The sequence below is a fragment of the Lissotriton vulgaris genome, chromosome 11 (genome assembly GCF_964263255.1).
Source record: "Lissotriton vulgaris chromosome 11, aLisVul1.2, whole genome shotgun sequence".
Classification (NCBI taxonomy): Eukaryota; Metazoa; Chordata; class Amphibia; order Caudata; family Salamandridae; genus Lissotriton; species Lissotriton vulgaris.
Genome location: NC_141699.1, coordinates 138,402,517 through 138,426,857, shown reverse-complemented (window position 1 = coordinate 138,426,857; position 24,341 = coordinate 138,402,517). Strand labels below are relative to the sequence as shown.

General features: G+C 39.4%; 1 protein-coding gene across 3 annotated transcripts in view; it reads right to left on the bottom strand.

Annotated features, from left to right (window-relative positions):
• Positions 1-24,341, bottom strand: part of MPHOSPH9 (M-phase phosphoprotein 9) — a 692,762-nt gene that overhangs the window by 315,482 nt on the left and 352,939 nt on the right. For all 3 annotated transcript variants that reach the window (XM_086942918.1, XM_086942920.1, XM_086942919.1), the window contains exons 11-14: positions 22,692-22,850; positions 8,779-8,866; positions 8,373-8,588; positions 4,162-4,209 (exon numbers count right to left, since the gene is read on the bottom strand). In XM_086942918.1, coding sequence (XP_086799044.1) covers positions 4,162-4,209; positions 8,373-8,588; positions 8,779-8,866; positions 22,692-22,850 — 511 coding nt within the window. The remainder of the gene's footprint in view (positions 1-4,161; positions 4,210-8,372; positions 8,589-8,778; positions 8,867-22,691; positions 22,851-24,341) is intronic.

Here is a 24,341-nt window from a genome sequence, read left to right as displayed (position 1 = left end):
ATGTCAACTCTCACATGTACTGTGTTTTACATATGTACTTACTTTGACATGTAGCACTGAGATATCCATTCACTCACCAATACACTCATGCACACAGTCAACCGCCCATACAGCTGTTTCCACATGCACTTTTGAAACCATACATCTAGTGAATCAACTGCTCACACATCTATGCACAGAGTCATACACCTCCCAGCCACCCACACACACACTCAGTCTCCCATACAAATACTGGGGCAACCAATCAATAACCCATATAGTTACTCATATAGCTACTTATCAACACATGCAACAGTTTACAGAACAACAGACATAATGATGCACAAATTAAGACAGTTTAGTCACTAACCCATGCACTCAGTGAGACACATTTAATCACTCACTCATACAGTCAGTCATGCACCTACTAAATCCTTCATCCAGACACTTATACATCCACTCATTCTTCAATATGTAAGACATATTTTAACTTTACAGAAACATACAGTCACTGGATGTTGTCATCAGTGATGTCATCAGTGATGTCATTTGAGATGTCATCAGTGATGTCATCAGTGATGTCACTGACCATGTCATGAATGATGTAATATGTGACATCATCAGCAGTGGATTGCGGGTGCGCGATATATAGTTAGTGCAACTAACTATATATGGAATTTCAATGGTTTTGTGTGAGTAAAATAAGGTTTTGTAAATGCGAATTCCGAACTATATATGGTCTATAACCTATGGTTTTTTCAGTGAATTTTCAAGGTTTTGTAAATGCTAATTCCTAACTATATATGGTCTATAGCCTATGGTTTTTTCAGTGAATATATATATATACATACATATATAAACATATATCATTTGTATATCTATATAAATACAAACATAAATGCATGCATACATATACTTATATGCATACAGATGCATGTTATTTACATGAAAGTTGAAAAAACACTAATAAAAGCAAAGCTAAAAAGCCACCTCATTACAAACAGAATGGCTTTAACTTAAACGAGGGCGAGATCTATTGCATTTTCAATGCTTGTTTACTTTGGTTCCATCAAGAAGGCATTCAGATGTGTCACACATTTACCATAAATTCTGAATGTTAGCACTCTAGTTGCACATTAGATCACTGTAGTAAAGCTACTGCTCACCAGGGACGTCTGCTGCTGGTATTCAAAGTGCATGTTTCAGTCTGCATGTCAGAATTTTTTTAATGAAATAGAAGAGGATTTGAGAAGTCACTCAAAATGATCCCTAATTTTTCTTTCTGAAGCACTAATCATACTTTCTATGGCAAAATTAACCCCCTCATATTGTTCCTTTTTAAATTGAGTGTTTTCAGACTTACCACTTCATTCCAATCAAGATGGCTTCTGGTGTGCCATACTTTTGTCATAAGTAAGACTGTTAGCGCTCTAGTTGTTCTTTAGAACACTCTGGGACATTCTGTCATTGGGCTATACTTGGGGTACATCTGGGTGATATTTGGGCTACATTTAGGCTCTTTTGTCTCTGGTGGCCATCTTGGGAGACTGTATGTCAGAATTCTTTAATGAAATTGAAGAGGGTTTGAGAAGTCACTCAAAATGTGCCCTAATTTTTCTTTCTGCAGCACTAATCTTAATCCATATGGCAAAATATACCCCCTCATTTTGTTCCTTTTTTAATTAAATGTTTTAAGAGTTACCACTTTATTCCAATCAAGATGGCTTCAGGTGTGCCATACCTTTGTAATAATAAGTAGGACTGTTAGCGCTCTAGTTGTTCTTTAGAACACTCTGGGACATTCCGTCATTGGGCTATACTTGGGCTACATCTGGGTGATATTTGGGCTACATTTGGGCTCTTTTGTCTCTGGTGGCCATTTTGGGAGACTGCATGTCAGAATTTTTTTAATGAAATAGAAGAGGATTTGAAAAGTCACTCAAAATGTGCCCTAATTTTTCTTTCTGCAGCACTAATAATACCTTCTATTGCATAATATACCCCCTCATTTTGTTCCTTTTTAAATTAAATGTTTTAAGAGTTACCACTTTATTCCCATCACGATGGCTCCAGGTGTGCTATACCTTTGTAATAAGTAGGACTGTTAGCGCTCTAGTTGTTCTTTAGAACACTCTGGGACATTCTGTCATTGGGCTATACTTGGGCTACATCTGGGTGATATTTGGGCTACATTTGGGCTCTTTTGTCTCTGGTGGCCATTTTGGGAGACTGCATGTCAGAATGTTTTAATGAAATAGAAAAGGATTTGAGAAGTCACTAAAAATGTGCCCTCATTTTTCATTCTGCAGCACTAATCATACTTTCTATGGCAAAATATACCCCCTCATGTTGTTTCTTTTTAAATTAAATGTTTTAAGAGCTACCACTTTATTCCAATCAAGATGGCTTCAGGTGTGCCATACCTTTGTAATAAGTAGGACTGTTAGCGCTCTAGTTGTTCTTTAAAACACTCTGGGACATTCTGTCATTGGGCTATACTTGGGCTACATCTGGGTGATATTTGGGCTACATTTGGGCTCTTTTGTCTCTGGTGGCCATTTTGGGAGACTGCATGTCAGAATGTTTTAATGAAATAGAAAAGGATTTGAGAAGTCACTCAAAATGTGCCCTAATTTTTCATTCTGCATCACTAATCATACTTTCTATTGCAAAATATACCCCCTCATGTTGTTTCTTTTTAAATTAAATGTTTTAGGAGTTACCACTTTATTCCAATCAAGATGGCTTCAGGTGTGCCATACCTTTGTAATAAGTAGGACTGTTAGCGCTCTAGTTGTTCTTTAGAACACTCTAGGAGGCTGCAGTAGAACACAAAGGAATCAACTGACAGTCCCTGTCCTTGTTGGATGTACATGTTTTACTGAGAATGTCAGACTTCATTTTCACATGACTGAGAAAGATAATGTGAATTTACAGAAAATATGCTTTCAGTTTAGCTTATAGATCCCCTTCCAAACCACTGTGGGAAAATCATGAGATATTAGTTTTCTTTCAAACAATATTCATGATATCACAGCAGAAGGTTTTTTCACATGGTAAAATCACCTTAGAACCCACCACAATTCCTAAAACGAGTATGGTACCATCAACAAATGATTTATAATGTAACTAAAGTCCTAAAACCCTCTATTAACTACAATGCTTTTTAATGAGGTGCTATCATGTATATTGGTCCCAAGATGGCTGCCAACACTTCTTGGATGAAGTGCTGACAGCCAATCAGATCAGATCTGTGGTTAGGCTCCGCCCAGATATATATCTTTTTTTGAACCTAAATTACTCAAAATCCACTGGAGCACATATATTGAGACCTAGCAAAGGCACATTGGGCTAACAGTCCCTACAATTTTGCCAAGTTTCGTGCAAATCCATTCAGCCGTTCGAGCTAAAAGTGAGGCCAACCGCCCTATGGAAATTAACATGGGAAAAACGCGTTTTGGGACCCCCCTTTTTTCTCGGCCCCCCCTTGATGAAACCCCCCCCAAATTGTCAGGGGCTGCTCAGAAACAAAATGTTCCATTTTCCTGAAAATTTCAGCCAATTCCGTCCACAAACGCCAAAGTTATTAGACATAGAATTTTCAAAAATCCCATAGAGAAAAAATCCTAACTATATATACCTACTGGCGACCGCCAGTAGGTAATATATATATATATATATATATATATATATATATATATATATATATATATATATATATATATATATATATATATATATATATATATATATATATATATATATATATATATATATATATATATATATATATATATATATATATATATATATATATATATATATATATATATATATTTTTTTTTTTTTTTTATTTATTTTTTACTGGTACCAACCGTGAAGCCGGAACTAAATGCAGCTGATACAGAATGAGTTTCATGTATCAGCATTTAGCATCAGTGAATATACAATTTATATTAAAATGTCAAGAGGAAGATCTATACAAGAATAATAGTTTAGAATAAGAGAGTTGTCCTACATACACAGTTCTTCATAAAATTCTTCTATGCCCTTTCACACCCATTATATACACCTCACCATAGCCAACATCACATTACACACCTCCTCATCCTTTAAATACTAATATTTATATTAAGCAATAAATTATGTAAAGAACACAATGGTTTCATTATTTTTCCTTACCTTTACTCTTTCGTGTTCTTTTGCAAGAGATTCATATTCTGCAAGCAGCTACAAATGGATTACAATTATTAGAAAATGCACTGAAAATAGCAATATTTTTTTAAAAAATATTTTGAAAAAAGACAGCATGCCTGCCCTTGGCAAGCTGTGGTATTTTTTATTGTAAGTATAAGCCAGAAAAAGTAGAAAGAAATAAAGAAAATCTTCGAAATGGGGTTGAAATATGCTTGCCAATAAAATAAAATAAACATTCATTGATGTGGCCATTTCACTAGTAGTGTTTTTAAATAACAAGCATTTCAGTTGAACCATGCATTTTATTATTATTATTAATGGAAACGGGAATAAATCACCACCTACCCAAGCATTCAAATAACAGGCAGCTCTATTATTACTTGAACAGTAATACACTTACAAAAGAAAATAAATCACTATCTATCTGGGCAACCACGTTGGGAGGCAAATTAAATAGCGACTACTTAAAGTTAATTTCGATATAGGCTAAATAAAATAGCACACTTTAAACCAACTTTGTCACTGAGTACAAAGGAACTATTTTTAGGTAATGTAAACAGTGCACAAAGGCTTTGTGCAGTCACTCAAAGTGCAGTGAGCCAATAGGTAAACTGGGCTGAGTCCCACCCCATGGTTACGTGGTGGTTGATGGACGCAAAATATGAATCAAAATTAAACAAATCAAAGGCTGAAACTCTCTGAACAAAAGCCACTGTATGCACGTATGTTATGTATCACATTTTTAGAAAAAAAAATTCTCTGGCGAGAAGGTGGAGCTACGGCAGTCTAGAAAGCCAGACCTAGAAGTATATACATAATACTTAAAACTGATATTTGTAGAAGAAAATAAGAAAGCAAACACATTTCTAGGTATTTGTCTTTGAGGCAGAGCATAACAGCCTGTGTTTATTTATATTGTAAAAAATTACACACGCTCGCAGACTCTACAATGTCCCTTGTTAAAAAGTGGTTGTAATAACATCCCATTCCCGAAACCTCTAGCAGTTAAAGTTATCACTGTGAGAACACAAACTCCTAGTACAGGATGAACACTACTGAGAAGGCTAGTCTCATAAAAGCTGCTGCAAAAAAAGAAAATCGGTCGAAGAAAACTTCATTTCTATTGACTAAAATACATTATATATAGTATTGGTAAGAATGTGGCGGCCTTAACAGCTCTTACTGCTAAGAATGTCATTATAGAAACATTCTTATAAAATGAAAATTAAATTAGTAATCACTGACAAGAACACAGCGATTGTTCAGCACTCTCCTTGCTAGTTTACTGCTATATAAATAACTTTACATAGACACAGCAGTCATACAAACTATAGCTATTGAAGAGGTTGTTGTAAAAGTGATACATTCCCACCATAGTCATTACATAAAGATAATTGCCGTTAAGAAGTGATGTCCAAAGCTGCATTTGTTAAATACATCATTGTAGGAATGCAGTATTCTATCAAATGAAGAACATAAGTGACGGTCAGAATGAAAACCCGAAACACTGCTGCAGTTGAAGACTTCACTGCATTCCCATAAAAGGAAACACATGCATACAATTTCTGGCAATATAATATACTGTTGTTGAGACTGCTGCATTGCTACTAGCTAAAGTGGATAATGGTTAAGTGGTGATAAGAAAGCAGCAGAAATATAAAGTGCTGCTGTTAAAGATATAATTTTACGATTGCTGAATTCCTTTCAAATGAAGTCCATTAAAGTAAGAGCCTGTATGAACTAAGATTAAAAATAAATCTGTGTAACAATGTAGTAATTTAAGAAAGCATAATGCCTTCTGAGGTCGACACAATCTCACCCACTGAACTTGGTCCTGCAAGAATTATCCTTTCCCACAAGAATAATAGAACTGTAATTATTATCTAGTCACCTCAAATCTCCATGTTAAACACTTAACTGTGGGTTCAGAAGCTGGTAAAGGCATGTCCCCTAGAAGGTCCTGTCTCTTTTTCTAGGCATTCGCTGAGAAACTTGCAGAATACAAACTTTGAGAATCCTTTTCCTCTAACCTATTTGCCATACATTTTCAACATTAAGTCAAGCACTAAACAGTGCAAAACAATTCTGGGAATGTCTGAATGATTTATTTAGAAATTGTTATCTACAACTTTGGTTTCCCAATTAAGTCCTTAAACAATCAAATAAATACTTTTTTTATTATTAATCTCATTACTCAATCATTGCATTATTATCCCCCAACTTCCATCTTCACGGAGAGATTTACCCAAAGCATTTGTGGCTTTTCTCTTGTTTTGTGCCTCCTTCTACCTTCTTGTTTTTCTTATTTTTATCATACTTTGAGGGGGATTGACTACCCAAACCCACCATGCTTATGCCAACCTGCCGTCTCTATTTTTCTTCCCTGCCCTCCCTCTTTGCTGAAAATCTCTTTTACTACTTTCTTGATGATTTTTTAAAACTCAATTTGACCTTATTATTTAGTCCTAGATTCCTTTTTCCTTTCCTCCCCTTGTGTTCTGCTCCTTACCCTTTTTATTGTTTGTTTTTTTAAATGTTTGCTGTTGCCTCCTATCCTGATCCCTTTCGGTCACGGTACAAAAACAATTCACTATATTGCTTTAAACCATTTACATTGTTTCCAATTTCTTTTTTGGGGAATTGATGGAAGGTTTTTTTTTTTGTTTTTAAATAGTTTCGATCATCTTCAGTATGTGCGATTTTGATAAAGTATCTGAGATGTTTTTTCCATTATGTCTCATTTTTTGAAATTCTCAAAAAAAAATAATTTCAACTGTTGTTTTCTGATAACTGTTCTTCCTATTAAACCACATACTGCACCAATTCTACAAATGAAAAGACTTTCCTATATAGAGAAGTACTGGTCTCACCAACTGCAACTGTTGTACCTGTGACAACACTTGTTTCCTAAGAGCTGAACATTTTATAAACCCTCCTATGAATATAGAAATCCAGTTATAAAAGTTAGTCCACCATAACAATGCTCACATTCTACCATATGCAGCTACTACAATTTTCCAAAAGAATGCTCAGTTTGCAACTGTTAAAAATTAGTCCATGCAAAAAGCATCAACCTACAAATTTATATCCCTATTAAAGACCCACCTCTAGAGGATACATTGAGAACTTACCAGCTGACGTTTTCTAAGATTACATGGGTCCTAAAAGCACATCCATCTAAGACTCCTGCAGTCATAACAGCAGTGATTGTTAAATGCACGTTCCTGTACAACTGAAGTTGTCTGAGCCAAGCTCTCATATGTATGTTGCTATCCACTCAACTACAGCTTTTGAGGCAAATTCTAAGAATGTTTTTCTACAAAATGCAATTTTAGGTGTTACTGTTACAAGTATGCAATTCTACCATTTGCAACTTTGAATGGTGAGCGCCTTGAAGAACAGTCTATTTCCACGAACCGCCTCAGTCAAACGCCACTCATTTTAATAATTAATTAAACTAATTTCTTAGACATGTCCCAGTAAAACCATTTCAGTCCCAGTAGCTATAGCGTTTATGTAATAATACTCAGATTCTATAAACTACATCTGTTAAAATCACAATTCATAAGGAAGCTCTGACCCCACCAATGGTCTGTTAAACAGCCACTCATGTACTTTAAGCATGCCATTTTCCAATTGCAGGTATAATGTTATAAACTATTACATTCCACCAGCTTCCACTGATAACAATGCTCAGGTTTAACAGGATTAGTTGAAACTCTTAGAGGCAAACCCCTTAAGATTGTTTGGTGCAACCAACTGTGACTGTTTAAGATCCTGCCATCTAATACCATTCAGATCTGACAAGCTGCAGCTTTCAAAGACATCAGACCCTACAAGCTGTAGCCATGACAAATAAGAATGCCCAGACTGTACAAACATTGATTATTTTAAATTAGCTATCGGAGTTGCCTACTGTTTTATTGCATGAAGAATGTAAAGCAGTAGCAATGCTATTGTTTCAGAAAAGAAAAAATGCAAAGTTGACATTTTAGTTTGCAACATGTTTAAACAGATTTCCTCTTTAACCAGAACTAGTTTGCAAGCATTAACACCACTTACTAAACACGACCTGAAGTATGATTAGTTTCAACCATGAGCAGTGCTCCGCACCTCTATAGCTAGATTTGCCCACCACTATTATCAATATACTGAGCTCACATATCATTATGATATGCTATTTTGTCTTTACTTACATCTTGAAACCTTTTCTGTTCCTGTTTAATCCGTAGGTCTTTCTCCTCCAAAAGCTTATAAGATTTTTGATATGCTTCTTCAAGGTCTTTGAGACGAGATTTGAGTCTGCTGATGGTGTTGTCCTTCTCCTTATTGCTTGCTTTCATTTCCTCAAAGCGTTCTTGTAAACTGTTGGAGCTACTATTAACTGTATGAAAGCGTTCCCTCCAGTCTGCCTGCACCCAAAAAAGTTAACAGCATTAAAAAAAATAACATAAAAACAAATCTAATTGTACAGCCATAGAAAATACAATTATACATGTAAAACAAGAATGATCATGCACTTAAAAATTCTAATACACAGGAAGGTAAGCCTGTACACCTGAGGATGCACAGAACAGGCCAAGCAACAAGATGTTTACTTACCACTTGCATTTCCAGTGCATTATTCTTGTTTTCAAGAGTCCGCAAGCGAGTGCTAGCTTCGGTTAGAGCATCTTCTAACTGGTCACATCTGGAAAGATACAATAAATATATTTGTTTTTAGAATTAAAGAACAGGTGAAGCACATCAAATACCTATGGTGACAAGGATTTAAAAATAAAACATTATACTTGTGTTGGGCAACATAATATAGTGCCTTTCACTTTCACCATCATACAATTTCACAAACAAGAACATGGCAGCCTAGCAACCCACAAGTGAGTGGCAAAGAAGCATTATCGCACTGTGAATGAGTAATACTCTTCAAATGTTACGAGTTTTCAATCGAACCTCGATAAGATTTCCCAATGTATGGAGGATAAGAAAATGTACAAATGTATTGTTACCCATTTCTGAATTTGTGAAAGAAGAAGCAAGACAGACTTCTTTTCTACATCTTACCAACAGTAAAATGTTTATAGGAACCATTCCAATAAATTACACCAGGGCAAAGGAGTAACCACCTCCAAATAACTTCAAAAAATAATTTAAGCACGGTTAGTATTTCAGAGCTATTTACACTTCCAAATACTCACTGTAAAAGTATAATACATTCTAAAAATACTTAAACATTTATTATCAGTTTTTCAAGTAGTATTGTACTTCATTGAACTTTGGAAGCAGTCACAAAGCGCATCACCAAGACTAACATACTTAAATCTGATGAACAACAGAAATCCACATGCTCATGTTGTCTGCCAATCTTTCAGTGTAGTTTTAATCTGAATATCTGACATGATATTCAGCTTTAAAAATTCATCACATACCCTTGACTTATCATGCCTTTGAAAATTGGCTAACATGAACTTCCATACAAATGTCAAACTGTTTCTGGCATGCGCCTCTCTTCCATTTCCCAAATATCTTCACATGTAGCATGAGCAGGGGCATATTCTCCATTAGGGCTCTGGGGCTGTGCCCCCCTGATATTCCTTCACATTCCTGTAAATAGATCGATGTATTTAGAGATAAGATTGTATCTTTGAACAAATTGTTGTATTTAAGTCTGGGTAATGTGTCCCAGGCGTCCTGCCCCACCTCCTATGAAGCAGGAGACGGAAGCCAGGCAGTAAATCAACTTTCTGAACTGTGACTAATGACGCGGGTCTTACTGTTCTAAAGCCCTTCATAAATATTCATTGCCATTCTATTCTATTGCAGTATCCACTGTAGGCCAGTGAAGCTTTCAGCGTCAGTTTCGGGCGATGAAGTCTCCGTCCTTGCGTGAGAGCAGCAATCTGTCATTCACAGGCATAGATCCCACCCTTTCTCATTTGTTCCCCCACGAAATGGATCCAAAAGACTAGCAGACCAGGGTTCTTGTTCCCTTGTGAAGTTGATGCAAATATCGGAGTCAAGTGCAAAGCAAGAGAAATGTAATTACAGTAGACAGTTATCTGCTGTATGACATTAAAACTTGCCCTGAGTTCAGAGTCCTGCAGAGAAGTACATTCTGTGCCCCTTAAAATCTCTCTCTATTCCAGCTGAGCTATGTTGGCTCATTTGATATAAATGCATTGCAGTTCTAATGCGGTCTGCCAGCAAGTGTCTTTAAATTAGCTGCATGCCTCACTGCAAATACTACATCTCTGCAGGCACGTAGCCATGCTGCTTAGTCTCCAGACGAAGAGCATGCAATGAAGATTTTAACAATAACATGGTTCTATTGGCACAATTTAAGTTCCCGTGGTTTGATGAAATAATACTTTGAAAAGAAAAGCATTGTGTGTAGTTTTTTAAATTTGATTTACAAAATAATGATGGACATTAGTGATCATAGTAGTGCGTACCATGGGCCTCCAGCCTGCATTACCGCAGGCTTGCACGCCAGACATTAATGCCAAAACACATGGATTGATTTACGAACAATGAGTATTAAAAATGTTAAGGCAATGCATGTCAGCTATTTACTTCCTCTCTTATTTCAAGTTTTACTTAATCTTGCCTCCGTCAGAGTAAGCTATTTAATCATGTTGGGTTTATTTCTGTATTTTCTTTCCATGCATACATTGAGCTGTGCAGATGTTTATGAAGTGTTTTGACTCAGAGCGCTGAAGCTGAAGCCAAAACAAAGCGCCTGTCTGTGGATTGGCCTCTCTGAAGAGCAAACAATACAAGGGTCATGTATTCCAGTCGTAATTGCAATTGTGTGAAAATGTGTATGAAGGGGGTGCACAGATGGCAAAATATTTACAGGGCAAAAGCAAAAGTAAATCAATTGCCTAAATGTGAGTAAGTGCAGTGTATGTTTGGAAGTGGTGAAGTGAGGGAAATGCAAGGAAGTGCATTCGGGGAAGAGTGAAAAGTGTGCTGAAGAGGAAAGAGAAGTGGTTGAAGATGGACAAAATGAGCTGAGAATAAAGGATATATATATCTAACAAAGCACACATGACTGAAAGCCAAAACTCCTTCCACCGGTCACAATACTATTGAAATTTCACAATTGTAACATTATGAAGTTAATTATTTGTAACAAATCCTTGTTGTTACTCAGTTCTGTTAAACAGCTAACAACCATTGACAAAGCCAATAGTACCGACAAGTTTTAGGTGTAGGTCAGTTGTTGTGTTATATATCTGGATGCAATTACATCTCGAAAATAAGCCAAAATACTGGACGGGTAACACACTATGGAATTACAGACATTTATTTTACGTGTTCCCTTATAGAGTCAACACATTTTTCATCTCACTCAAAGACCTGTCTTCACATACTTCTATATGACTGATTTCAATCAGCAGCAGTGGGTCCTTCCCAAAACCTGGTTAGTGCATTTTCTTCCAATGTTGATGCCGCATGCAGAGCCAGACACTGGGCATGCACACACTTTAAAAGGTGGACGTTGTCGCATTGTACAATTTTCACATCACAGTAACTATTGAACTTATTAATGCAGTAAGATATAGGGCAGTTTTTTATGTGCTTAATATTTCAAAACTATACGTTCCCACTGGCTTATAAGCCTTGCATTAATCACTAAATTTATTTGCTTTAAAATGCACCATTTGTCAATCATTTTTTCATTTTTTTTCTCTGGAGGAGAATCCAGCCTGGACCCCATGTTTGTCCATTAAAGCTTGCCTGTGTCTATCACTACATAAAAGTCAAACCAAACTTTTAAGCTCCACCATTTTCAAATGTCACCAGCAGCCACTACGGACAAGTTCCCTCATTAACCATCACATTACAATTCAGAACAGCTAAACTTCTGAAACAATGTTTACGTATATTTAAAATACCATCTGCTAAATTAAAACCAGGCGAACATACAGGAAGAAACAGTCTTGCAACAGTATAGAGCACAACCCAATTGAAAGTACAAACTATTCCAAGAACTTTTTTTTAAAAGAGTCCTGAAGGCAGCAAATAGTCATCCCTGCCAAACTTGACCTCAAATGAATAATTTCCCACAAAACCTTATCTGCCATAACAGTTTTACTATAAAGAGCAATAGAATGAACCAGAGTATTGACTGAGTAAGTCAAATTGGGAGGAAGGCCGAATTTTATGAGGCGACAATTACGGAGGCTGCCAACCCGCAGAAAGAACTGTTCATAGTCCTAAACGATTTGAGGACGGCTAGGGTGCAAAAACCGACCTTTAGTCAAAAGGATTGCCATGATTTTCAAACTTTTTTCTTGGGCAAGATGAAGGATCTGATGACAGAAATCAGTCATACCCCAAACCTTCTCTGTTCAATCGAGCCTCCTTCCCCTCCCCCTAGGCTGACAACGAACTTTTTGACTAGTCTGCCCTCCCTCACCAAGGAGCTTCTATCCACCCTGGTAGGACGGGTGAAATCAGGCTCTCCAGCTGATCCCTGCCCTCCTAAAATTTTTAAGTTCGCATGGCCGGGTATGGAGGATAAAGTGCTTGCCCTTTTAAACCGTTCTTTGGAAACTGGATTTGTCCCTTCTAATTTTAAGGAAGCCCGGGTGGTTCCGCTTCTAAAGAAACCAGGCGCAGATCCTAAAAATTTAAAGAACTTCAGGCCAATCTTTCAGCTGCCTTTTCTGGCAAAAATTCTAGAACAGCATGTTCTATATTTTCTTACTTGCTTCCTAGAGTCTAATCATCTCCTTGAGCCCAATCAGGCTGGTTTCAGAGCCCATCACAGCACGGAATTGGTCATGCTTTCCGTGCTGGATGACCTGAGACTCAGGGCTCATAAGAAAATTCTGTGTGCTCTGGTCTTATTGGACTTATCCCCGGCGTTTGTTACCGTTGATCATGGCCAACTATTATCGCGGATCAAGGATCTAGGGATCTACGGCACGGCTTTGGCCTGGCTGACTTCCTTTCTTCGGGAACGCTCCCAACGAGTCCAACTAGCGGATCTAGTGTCCAACCCAGCCATGCTGACATGTAGAGTGCCCCAGGGTTCACCCTTATCACCTCTGCTTTTTAATATCTATTTGCAGCCCCTGATAGCAGCACTGAACCAGATGGACTGCAGGGTTTATAATTACGCCGACGATACTCAAATTCTGATCCAGATTGATCACTCACCTACGGCTCACCTGAGAATGCAAGACATTCTCAAGGTTACCATCAACTGGATGTCGGCTAATTCATTAAAAATAAACCCTGACAAAACTGAAGTCTTAGCGGTCACCACAGCTTCAAATCCCTGGAGTGATCTGTTTTGGCCGGCAGAATTGGGGCCTTTCCCGGAACCCGCGGTGGCGGCAAAAAATCTTGGTATCAAGGTTGATGCCTTGTTATCCATGACACAGCAGGTGTCGGCTGTGGTGGAAACATGTGTCAGTCTGCTGCGCCAGCTTCGGAAACTGTCATCACTGCTGTCCTTCTCCACTCTTAGACTGGCGGTCTCAGCTTTGATTCTGGCACGTCTCGATTACGGCAACTCTTTATATTATGGCTTACCTAAAAACCTCCTGGCTAGGCTCCAGGTTGTAATGAATGACGCTGCCAGATTAATTTTCAAAAAACCTAGGCGAACCTGTGTCACGCCCTTATTACAGGACCTACATTGGCTTCCGATTACTCAAGAGTACCAAATTCAAAAGCATCTGTATTGCACACAAGGCCATTCACGGCTCAGCCCCCAGCTATATCAAGGACCGACTGATCAACTATATGCAGAGTAGGACTCTTCGGTCAGCTGATGCTTGTAACTTGGTCTGCCCCCGGTTTAACCTTGCGTCTATGGGCGATAGAGCTTTCTCTAGCACTATCCCTCAGGCGTGGAACCGCCTTCCAGTTAAACTTCGGGAAGAAACTAATCTCCTCCCCTTTAGGAAGAATTTGAAGACTGTGCTTTTCTTGGAGGCCTGGGGACCCCTCTGAGTAGGGTCTCTGCGTCCCTCGCTGGTGTTATACGTCCGTTGATAGCGCTTCGATACCCCTGGGTGATAATGCGCTCTATAAGTCTATATTAACTTAACATAACATAACGCGTTCCAAGGCGCTAGCAAGGTACCGTGAAGTTGATGGGAATACTGTAAGTGACCAAAGCTATCATTTTCTATCGAGTAGGAACACAGATAGAGATGGATGAGACTGGACCTATAGGTCAGATGCAGAAACTATGGCACTGATATAATGAACTGCCAGATGTAAAAATGTATGATTTTTAACGTTTTTCTGTGCCTCTGAAATCATTCTTCTTATCAAACACATGCTCTGACTCGGACTCCCGTTCCCACCTCCTGTTCACAGGATATTTTGACAGACCTTTAACTATCACGGACACCCACAGTTGGGCATGTTTCGGTGGATAATATAGCAGTATTTTGCCTTATCAAAATTTTTTGACATTGGTTCTGCTAGTATACTTTCACAATTGTGTGATTTTACACTAATCTACTGAGTTTGAATATGTCGGTGGTTTAACTCTTCGAAGTTATTCTCATTCTACAAGGATCATAAGCAATGAAAAGCTAAAACTACAAATTTACTTTTTAGCAGATTTCACAAGACAACAGAGATTTCTTTGGAATATTTTTCGCCATTAAAGTTTTATGCAAAATAGCTTCAATAATTCAGTTCGATTTTGAAAACCTGTCAAAGGTCCCTCTGCAGCACCAATTTTGAATATTACTTATACCAGCAGGGTGTATAAGCCACATAATCACTTCGAACTGACAACAAACAATTCTTTCCAATTGTCCGTTCTTTATGGCTGCAACATTGTTTGCCATTTCATTGACATGCGAATTATTGTGCTAATTTATAAAAAATATCCTGCAAACTCAAAAATATATCAATAACTGTATGGAAGCTGTAGCCAAGAGGAATCAAGTAAACTTCCTTAAACTTAAAAGGCAGACGGACGGCCGAAGTCCTTAAATTTGGAAAGGATACCTTCATCTAGTCACTGTCATCATGACTGCCTGCACTTGGACCCAGGACAGTATATTCTGAACAAAACTTCCAGTTTTTTTTACAAAAAGCTATCTTTCCCCATCCAAATTAGTCATGTAGCCCCTATTTGCTTTCAGTTTCTAAGAATACTGCGAAAAGTGTTCCCTTTGTTTTCTACCATGTCTCGCAAAAAAAGTAATTTATGCCCTCTTTCTCTTCCCCCGCTGGATTATAGGAACTCCAGTTAGTAGTTTAGTACTTACTACAATGTCTTCAAACCGAGCAGAAGTCAACTGCTCACTTGCTTCACAATCTTCCCCCACACGTCTACTTCATAACATCTTGCAACCCTACACTGGCTGCCCATTCATCAATAGGTTTTCTACAAGGTTCTCTGCTTTACCAATCAAGTAGTCACAAATGCAAACCTTTTACACCCAAGAAAGAAATTCAGGTGATGGACCACACCTCGCACCCTACCTAACTCGCTCAGCCTCCAAAAACAAACTAACTGCCTCATGGATCAAGTTGCTGCAGGTAAAGTCGGCACTCCTTTTCTTATTCACTAAAAAATAAGAGACCTCTCTCCATGTTCATATTAGCAGCTCCCTCACTCTCGGCCTTTTTCGCAACCAAAAAATTTACAAAATAAAGTTAATACAGTAGCATTAATCTCCTAATTTCTAGGTTGTTTCGATTAGCCCCCGAAAGCCTGTGGGCATCAGTGACACTCTGAAAAACTAGGTTATCACGACCAGTAGGTCACAATTAAGGATAATAAGGGAGAGTACCAGCCTATCATCCTTCTAAGGTTAGTAACGGAGTGAAATTAAACAGGGTAGCGTTAAAACTGTTGCATTAAGAAACACTCTGTGTAACTGCTGAACGCCGTTGGGATTCCTGCTTGTTTTGCCCCTTACCCTCAACTTCTCGCCGCTCCCGCTTCGCGGGAGCCGCTTCGCGGGAAGACCGCCCACCAACGTAGTCTGCTGCCTGTTTGCCCCGTGTCTGTACCAACTTATGGTGCTGAGAGGCTGCGGGGGAGTAGCGCGGCAGGGACTCACTCTCCCAGGAGTCCCTGCGCGACCAAGCAACATCCGGTCAGCGCCCCCTGCGTGCCCTGCCCACAACCAGGAAACGGGTGAAAAGGACCTCGGAGCACCAGACCTACGTGACCCTCTGTGTAACTGCTGAACGCCGTGGGGATTCCTGCTTGTTTTGCCCCTTACCGTCAACTTCTCGCCGCTCCCGCTTCGCGGGAGCCGCTTCGTGGGAGGACCGCCCACCAACGTTGTCTGCTGCCTGTTTGCCCCGTGTCTGTACCAACTTGTGGTGCTGAGAGGCTGCGGGGGAGTAGCGTGGCAGGGACTCACTCTCCCAGGAGTCCCTGCCCGACCAAGCAACATCCGGTCAGCGCCCCCTGCGTGCCACGCCCACAACCGCCCTCTAACCCACATAATCCGGCGAGGGACCGTCTTGCGGGACGCAAGCGGGACGCCGGGCGAAGCCGGGGCAAAGGGCGGGCCGTCTGTGGCCGTCCGGGGCCAGCAGGGGCCGGGACGGGCCACCCCCCTAAGAACTACACCAGGTAAAACACAGACCTTTACTTGATATTGTAACTGGGCAATCTGCTTGTATACATTTATGTCTAGCTATACACCTATGTCTACCCGCTCCGGAAGATGTACGAGGCGAGGGGGAAACTCTACAATAGGCACTATGGATCAGTTTATAACCCGTGCAGTTTCTGTTGTGGAGAAGGAAATTATCTTAGCTGAACGAAGACTATCGCGGGAATACCTCGCACAGAAGCGCTCTTCCTTGGGAGCATTGGTATGGGCAACATCTCCTAATAACACTAACCCAGCAGAACCTCTACTTATCACATCACCAGGCAATACGCAGCTCTGTATAGCCAAATCAGGGGAAGGTAATGGAACCCTCGACATCCTCCCTGACCCGGATATAGTAAACAGGAGCCCAAGTAGTGCTGCTGTAGCACCGATTCACCCAGCTACATCAGCAGCAGATCCACCTACCCTGCCCATGATAACGATCCATGAAGTACCTACACGACAAGATTTACTGGCCTCTCCGGTAAAAACAAGTTGTGCAGCATTAAAAAGGAAAAGATTAGCCACCCCACGCAAGGGCTACAGATTTAAAGCCTTCAAACGAATACGAAGAAACTATATGAATGTGGGTGTCCCTTGTATATTTACAGGGTTTGAGAGTAAGAAAGTAGGTGCAGGAGTAGGTGCCCGACAAGAGGCGAATCCTGTAAATGTCCCTACCAGTCCCCAACCTGATACTGCCCAGGATAATTGTCCAAAGGACCCATCCGTAGACAAACCCTTGATGGACCAGATCCAACATTTAATGTCAACTTTGAATTTACCTGTGATCGAAAGATTGAAAGGGCTCTCGGATCGATTGGACAAATTCGAACAAGCTTCATTTGACAACTTTTTTGCATTAAAACGTTAGTTAAATTACACTGGAAATGATACACCAAGGGGAGAACCAAGCCCGACAACTCCCAAACCACTCGATCAAACTCGACCTCCAAGAAAAGATAAGACATTGGCCCACAAAAAGGATACTGTTGTACAGGGGGGGATCGCAATCAGCCCCTTCTGGGGCCCTGTCAAATAACGTAGGAATACAAACTGCTGTCCCTCCAAAACCAGCGCCACGTAAAGGAAAGCAGGATGCACTAACAACCAAGATAGTGTCCAGTACCACTGAAACGTTAGGGCCACTGAGAAAAGATGAAGGGAGAGGTACTTCTACTTGCACTGCAAATTCTGCTACCAACGCTAAAGATTCAGTACCTGATTGTAACCTAGGCCAATCAGTGCCAAAACAAGCTCCAAATGCTGACCTTCCACCCGGCTGCCAACCGCACGTGGTAGTCCTCACAGGGGTCCCTCCTCTGAAACCAGATAGGAGGGAGTCCTATGATGAACTCAAAAATAAGACCTTATACTGGCTAAGAGAAAATAGGCCTCTTCACCATACTATTAACTGCCAGGTTATACACGTTAGAAGAGTTAATTGGTTGGGCACCAGACCAAAGGACATAAGGGGGGACTGCATTTTGGTGAACTTTAAAGATCCGTCAGTAGCCCACCTTGTGTATGGACATAACCAAAGGAGAGGATATTGAGGAATTGGAACTTGTGACCTTAGCTATTTTTATCCAAAGCAAACAACATCAAGTAATAGAGGCCCACCCCGTGTGGGCACGATGAGCTGTAGGTACTCGTTCTTTGATCCCCCAACACCTGGGGGCGGAATGCCATTACAGAACATGGGTGCAGATACAAACTGGTCATGGTGGGGCTGTTGACAAGAAGGAGAGTTTGAAGTCGGGGAAAATGCCTTTCCTCTAACCAGTGAAGCTCTACGGGACAGATGTGTAGGATCGTGTATAATGTCTCCTGAAATTGAAACAGCCAAAAACCAACGGGTTGGTTCATCGCCTGCTAGTATTGCTGGAGAACACAAAGAGGGCACCCGTACATGTCCTTACTGTCTTGGATAAAAATGTGTCATTACCAGCATGCACGGATGCCCAAGAGCTAGTGTCTAGTAATGGGCTCTAGCTTGGTCTAAAGTGGGGGGAATTATCTAATGTACCTATGATTACGAATGACTCCCCTAGTAGCTCAGCTCAATGCAAAACGATGCGAGAGATAAAATTTTTTATCATGGAACATTGCAGGGGTAACAAGAAATCTTTGTGATAGGGTTTGGAGCTCTTTTATGGAAGAGCATGATATCATACTCTTACAAGAAACTTGGGCAATTGACATGATTCATAGACTTGGGTACAAAGCTTTCCATTGTGGGGCAATCGCGTCTACAAGAGGTAGACCGTCAGGGGGTTTAATAATTTGGATAAGAATAACCCTGAATGTTGTTGTCTCTCCCCTTTATCTCTGTTCTAATGATCTGCTTGGGGTAAAAGTGACTACGAAGGCAATGGGGACTGTATATATTATAAATATTTACAACAGGCCCAATCCTCATAACAAGGAATCCATGGTTGTAGCACAGTTAAGTTCGTATTTGGGCACACTAGAACTAAATCCTCAAGTTATTATAGGTGGGGATTTCAACTGTCAATTCGAACCTGTATTGGGGCTTGAAAATCTACTAGAAAACGAAGATAGGGCCCATGATATCCCCAATCTAGATAGTGTGAAATCAGTCAAAAGTTCAGTGGCAGCAATACAGATTTTTGAACTAACTGTGTCTCATGCCCTAAGGGCCTGTAATGGTCGTTTTGACTCCGATAAACCTGCTAATCACACATACAGCAAGGGGATTTCCAAATCACTTATTGATTTCATGCTAGTAACTACTAACCTGTGGCACTTATTGTTGGATTTTATAGTTGTGAATAGGCCTGAAAGTGACCACTTCCCTTTACAACTGGGGTTACCTTCTACATTATTTATGACATCATCTGAGGTAACAGAGCCTATAAGGAATGTGGGAGAGGTCGAGGTCTCCAATAATAGAAGAGCCATAAAGTGGCCATATATCCTAGCAAAAAAAGACACACTTGCTGGTATTTATAACACCTTTTCAGACACGATCTCCTCATATAACAATTTGTGCCTGGGTTCCCAGGAAGTTCTTAACATGCACTACCACTTGGTAGAATTATTAATTCCCCTTCTGAGCAAAACATGTAATAACGATAAAAGTAATATAAGCAGGCAACTCGAACTAGAAACACCATGGCATAACAAACAGTGTCGTCTAGCGAAAAGCAACCTAATTAAAGCTGTTCAGTCCAAGGATCAGAGGATGTTAAGAGAGTGTAGACAAGAGTATAAAACCCTTCTCGCCTGGGCAAAAAAGTTATAGGACAATTCGGTCTGGGAAGATCTCCTAAATGCAGCTAGGAAGCATGACCAAAGTACTTTTTGGAGTCTGATATCAAAAAATAACATAACAGGTCGCTCCAACAGGGACTTTTACCTCGATGAGAAAATATGGTATGACCATTTCCTTAAATTGTATGACTCGGTAGACGTGTGTCTAGGTCCAAATGAATCAGGAACTGATTTGTCCTTGAGTACTAGTTTACCACAGTTCAGTGAAGAGGAGACCCTACGTGCAATAAATGCAATTAAGGCGGGCAAGGCACCAGGCCCTGATAAACTGCCTGGGGACCTATTTACGCACAATACAGAAGTATGGTGCCCATATATAAATTTTTTGTGTAATTCGATATTGGCAGGGACTCCAATCCCTGAGACATGGAAGGGGGCTAAAATAGTTACCATTTTTAAAAAAGGGGATCGCTATAACCCAGCCAATTACAGACCGATTAGTTTAATTGATATTTTACAGAAAATCTTTGCCAGGCACATCTTAAATCGACTTTTAGACTGGATGGAGGAATCTAAAATCCTCTCCAAATATCAAGCGGGGTTTAGAGTTAAGACAAGTACGGTAGATCAGGTGTACAGGTTTATGTGCATCTGTTGGAAATATGTACAAATAAAGAAGGGTAGCCTTTATGTAGCATTTATGGATCTACGTGCAGCGTTTGATCTTGTTCCACGCTCCCTTCTTTGGGATACTTTGAGGAAAATGGGTGTTCCGGGTGAATTGCTAACAAACCTTATAAAGCTACATACAGACAATTTTGCCAAAGTAAGGTGGGGAAGAAATGGCGAACTCACCAAGGCCATACCAGTAAAAAGGGGGGTAAGGCAAGGGTGTGTGCTGTCCCCTACCCTTTTCTCTTTATTTGTGAACGATATCCCTCCTTACCTGGCACAATGTAACCACGATTCCCCGAAATTGGGCAATGAGGCAATTACAGCATTGTTATTTGCCAATGACACCATCCTAATATCCCAAACCCCGAAAGGATTACAAAACTTAGTAAATCAATTCCATAGCTATTGCGAAGCAAAGGGGTTAGAAATTAACTCAACAAAAACTAAGTACATGGCCATTAATCCTCCAAAAACGTTCAAGAAGAATTTAGGCCTAAAAAACATAAAATTAGAATACGTGGAGTCTTTTGACTACCTGGGCATTAGGCTAGATAGTCAAATGTCCTGGAAAAACCAATTGGAAAAAAGCAGGCTGTCATTTAAACATAGTTCCCTTTTTATCCTAAAGATTCATGGAGGGAGTGCTTCCAAAGCCATAACACCGGCGATGGAAGTATTCAAAGCTCAAGCCCAATCGGCAGCCCTATACGGGGCAGAGATATGGGGGCCATACTCAAATAAGACCTTTGACACTGATGAGAACGCATTCTTTAGGCGCTTATTGAGATTACCCTTAAGAACGCCCCTAATGTCTGTTTACCTGGACATTAACGTGAAACGCACAGACTTATTATGTAGCTTAAGGCCACTTCTTTACTGGGTAAGATTATGGTCTACCCCGGAACTCGCTGATTATAGACTTGGTTTAATAGAAATTATGGAACTGGACATATTCAATTCAATCAAATGGCTGAGACATATATCCACTTGGTTTACAAAAATAGGTCTATCACACTTTTGGAATAACCCACTTGTACGGTCAACTAATTGCAAAGAACATGCAAAAGCTGCCTTTTGGTCCTATGTTAATAATGCATACTTACATGAATGTGGTACCGGCTCATTAACTCTGAAGTTTCTGCAATTTAAGGATATACCCATGTTTGAGCAGTTTATGGATGAAATAGAACCACCTTTGGCCAAAACTGTATACCTACAATACAGGTATGGTGTCTTACAAATAAATGTAAATACCTGCAGATGGGGACAAAGCACGGGAAATGAGTTGTATAATTGTAAATTGTGTGAACTCAAACATCAAGAAGATGAGGCCCATATCCTCTTATTTTGTCCGGTGTATAAACACCCACGTATGAAATGGATCAAACCACTTTGTAAAAATTTGGGTATAAGATCTTACAAAGAGGCAGAGAGGATACTTAAATCTACAACCTCTCAGCTGGTAGCTTTTGGAGTCAGTTGGTATCTCCTCAGTGTCTGCTTGATTAGGAAGAAACTTGGGGTTAAAACATAGGGCTAGACACCCCGCATCCCTGATTTCTACAAGGAATTTCTTAAAATTGCAATTAAGTAAAAACATGCTTTTAATTTACTGGCATTTTAATTATTTATATAATGTAGATAGGTTTTTATCCTCGGTTCTGTAACTGACTATTAAATTGTATCAAATTGTATTTCGTATACAAACACCCATAATGAATTACTAATGTATTTCTACACAAATTGTATATACCCCCTGATGATGTTGTTTCTGGTGCACCATAGATGTAGTTATTGTACTTTGGGTAATTATGCTCTTATACTTTTGTAAATGAATGTATTTTTAAAATGTTTTTATGGCTTCATGACAAATATGTCGAAATAAAAGCTTGACAAAAACAAACAGGGTAGCGTTAAAACTGTTGCATTAAGAAACAGAATTGTGGTAACAGAACTATATAAACAACAAATTATTACCATTAGTATAAGTTAAATTTCATTTACCTGCTAACAAGATTTTGATTTTTTTGCTGTAACTCTTCAGATGCAGTCAATGTACTGCAGGTATCCAGCTGTTGCTTTAAATTGTGAATTTCTGACTCATAGTAATCGCGCAAATCAGATATGTGCCTGGCATGTTTTTCGCGAAGATTTTCTCTGATCCTGCAGGAAACAAATTAAACGTTACATTTTTACCTTAGAATGCAATTTCAAACATGTGGATCATGTTGCCACCAAAAACAAAACCAATGGGGTTGGGAAAGCAAAAATCAGATCTGCTAAAATAGCAAAACACATGATAAAATTATTTGCTTACCAGTTAACATTTCTTTTCTTCAGGTCTTCATCTAGTGCAACATTAAGGTACTGAAATTTATAAGACCTGTGTGTGTGTGTGTTGGTTGGGCACTTCTGTTTCTCTGAAGACAGAACATCAGGTCACAAAGAAATACATTTGCCCACAGAACAGAAGGATACAACTATTTGCGTTTTTGCTCGCAGAAAAAGTAGTTGAATGTAACAAATGCAGGGGCCTGACTGTAAGATTTCTATGGGTGTATATTTAACATTTTTTACAAGTGCAAAATATATTCTACAACTCACAGACGTTGGTTTTACACTAATGGAAATAATTAATAACTCCCTCACAAGGACAAGGGGTCCATGCTCTTCCAGTTCCTAGGACGTGTTGGACATTTAGAGGGTGGCACGATGTACTCACTTTTTTAAAATCTAAAACTTTCTTCTTATTCGGTTTTTTTTATTAACTCCTGTTCTTTCAATTCCAAATATTTTAGGCGCTCTGAGAAGTTTTAAAGCGTTTTTTCATTTATGATCCATTATTTAGATTAGATGAAAAATACTTTTTCTTAGCTCTTTCAAATTCTTTTTACTTTTAAATAATCATTTCCATTAATAGATCTTCATAAAACGGATTTCTCCACTAAAAGATCATCAAGATGGTGTTCATTAATATTGTTTTAACCAGGTTAACAACCTCTTCCGTTATTTATATGGAACTTTACTTGCCACCGGCAAGAATCAATGATGGCACAGTGCTTCACAATTTGTTCCTATGTCCAATGGAGGACCTTAAAATCTAATATACCATGTAATATTATGGTAGAGGAGACCTATGGCTCTTAGCCTTCTGTCTTTTGAATATGTCAACGGAATCACCACTGGAAGACAAGACCACCACCAAAGCAATTTGCATCTTCTGATCCACGAAACAATACAAAAATACAGAAACAAGTAAACATCAGCTATGCAAATTATAAAAAATATAGTTTTAGTTCTATAAAATGACACAATCATATGTGTCTTTTTTGCACTTGACGCGTGCTCTCTTTTTGTTGGTGTATACCAGTGCTGCACTTAAGGCCAACAATCAGCCATACCAGAGTCTATTTTCTGTACTTGTGCTGCTCCAACGAATCATGATAAGGACATCAACTTAATAGAAAGTGTTTGCTGTAGGGCCTCATGGGAGTCGGAGGTGGGAGTTGTCATATTTGCTGGGGGTCGCTGGGCGAACAAGGAGACCCAAACCTCTCCCCTTATCCCACACCCGGTGATATTGGCGATTGCTGGCCCTAGACCACTGCTTGGGGAGACTGCCTGCCGCAGAAATGCCATGTGGCCAAAGGGCGA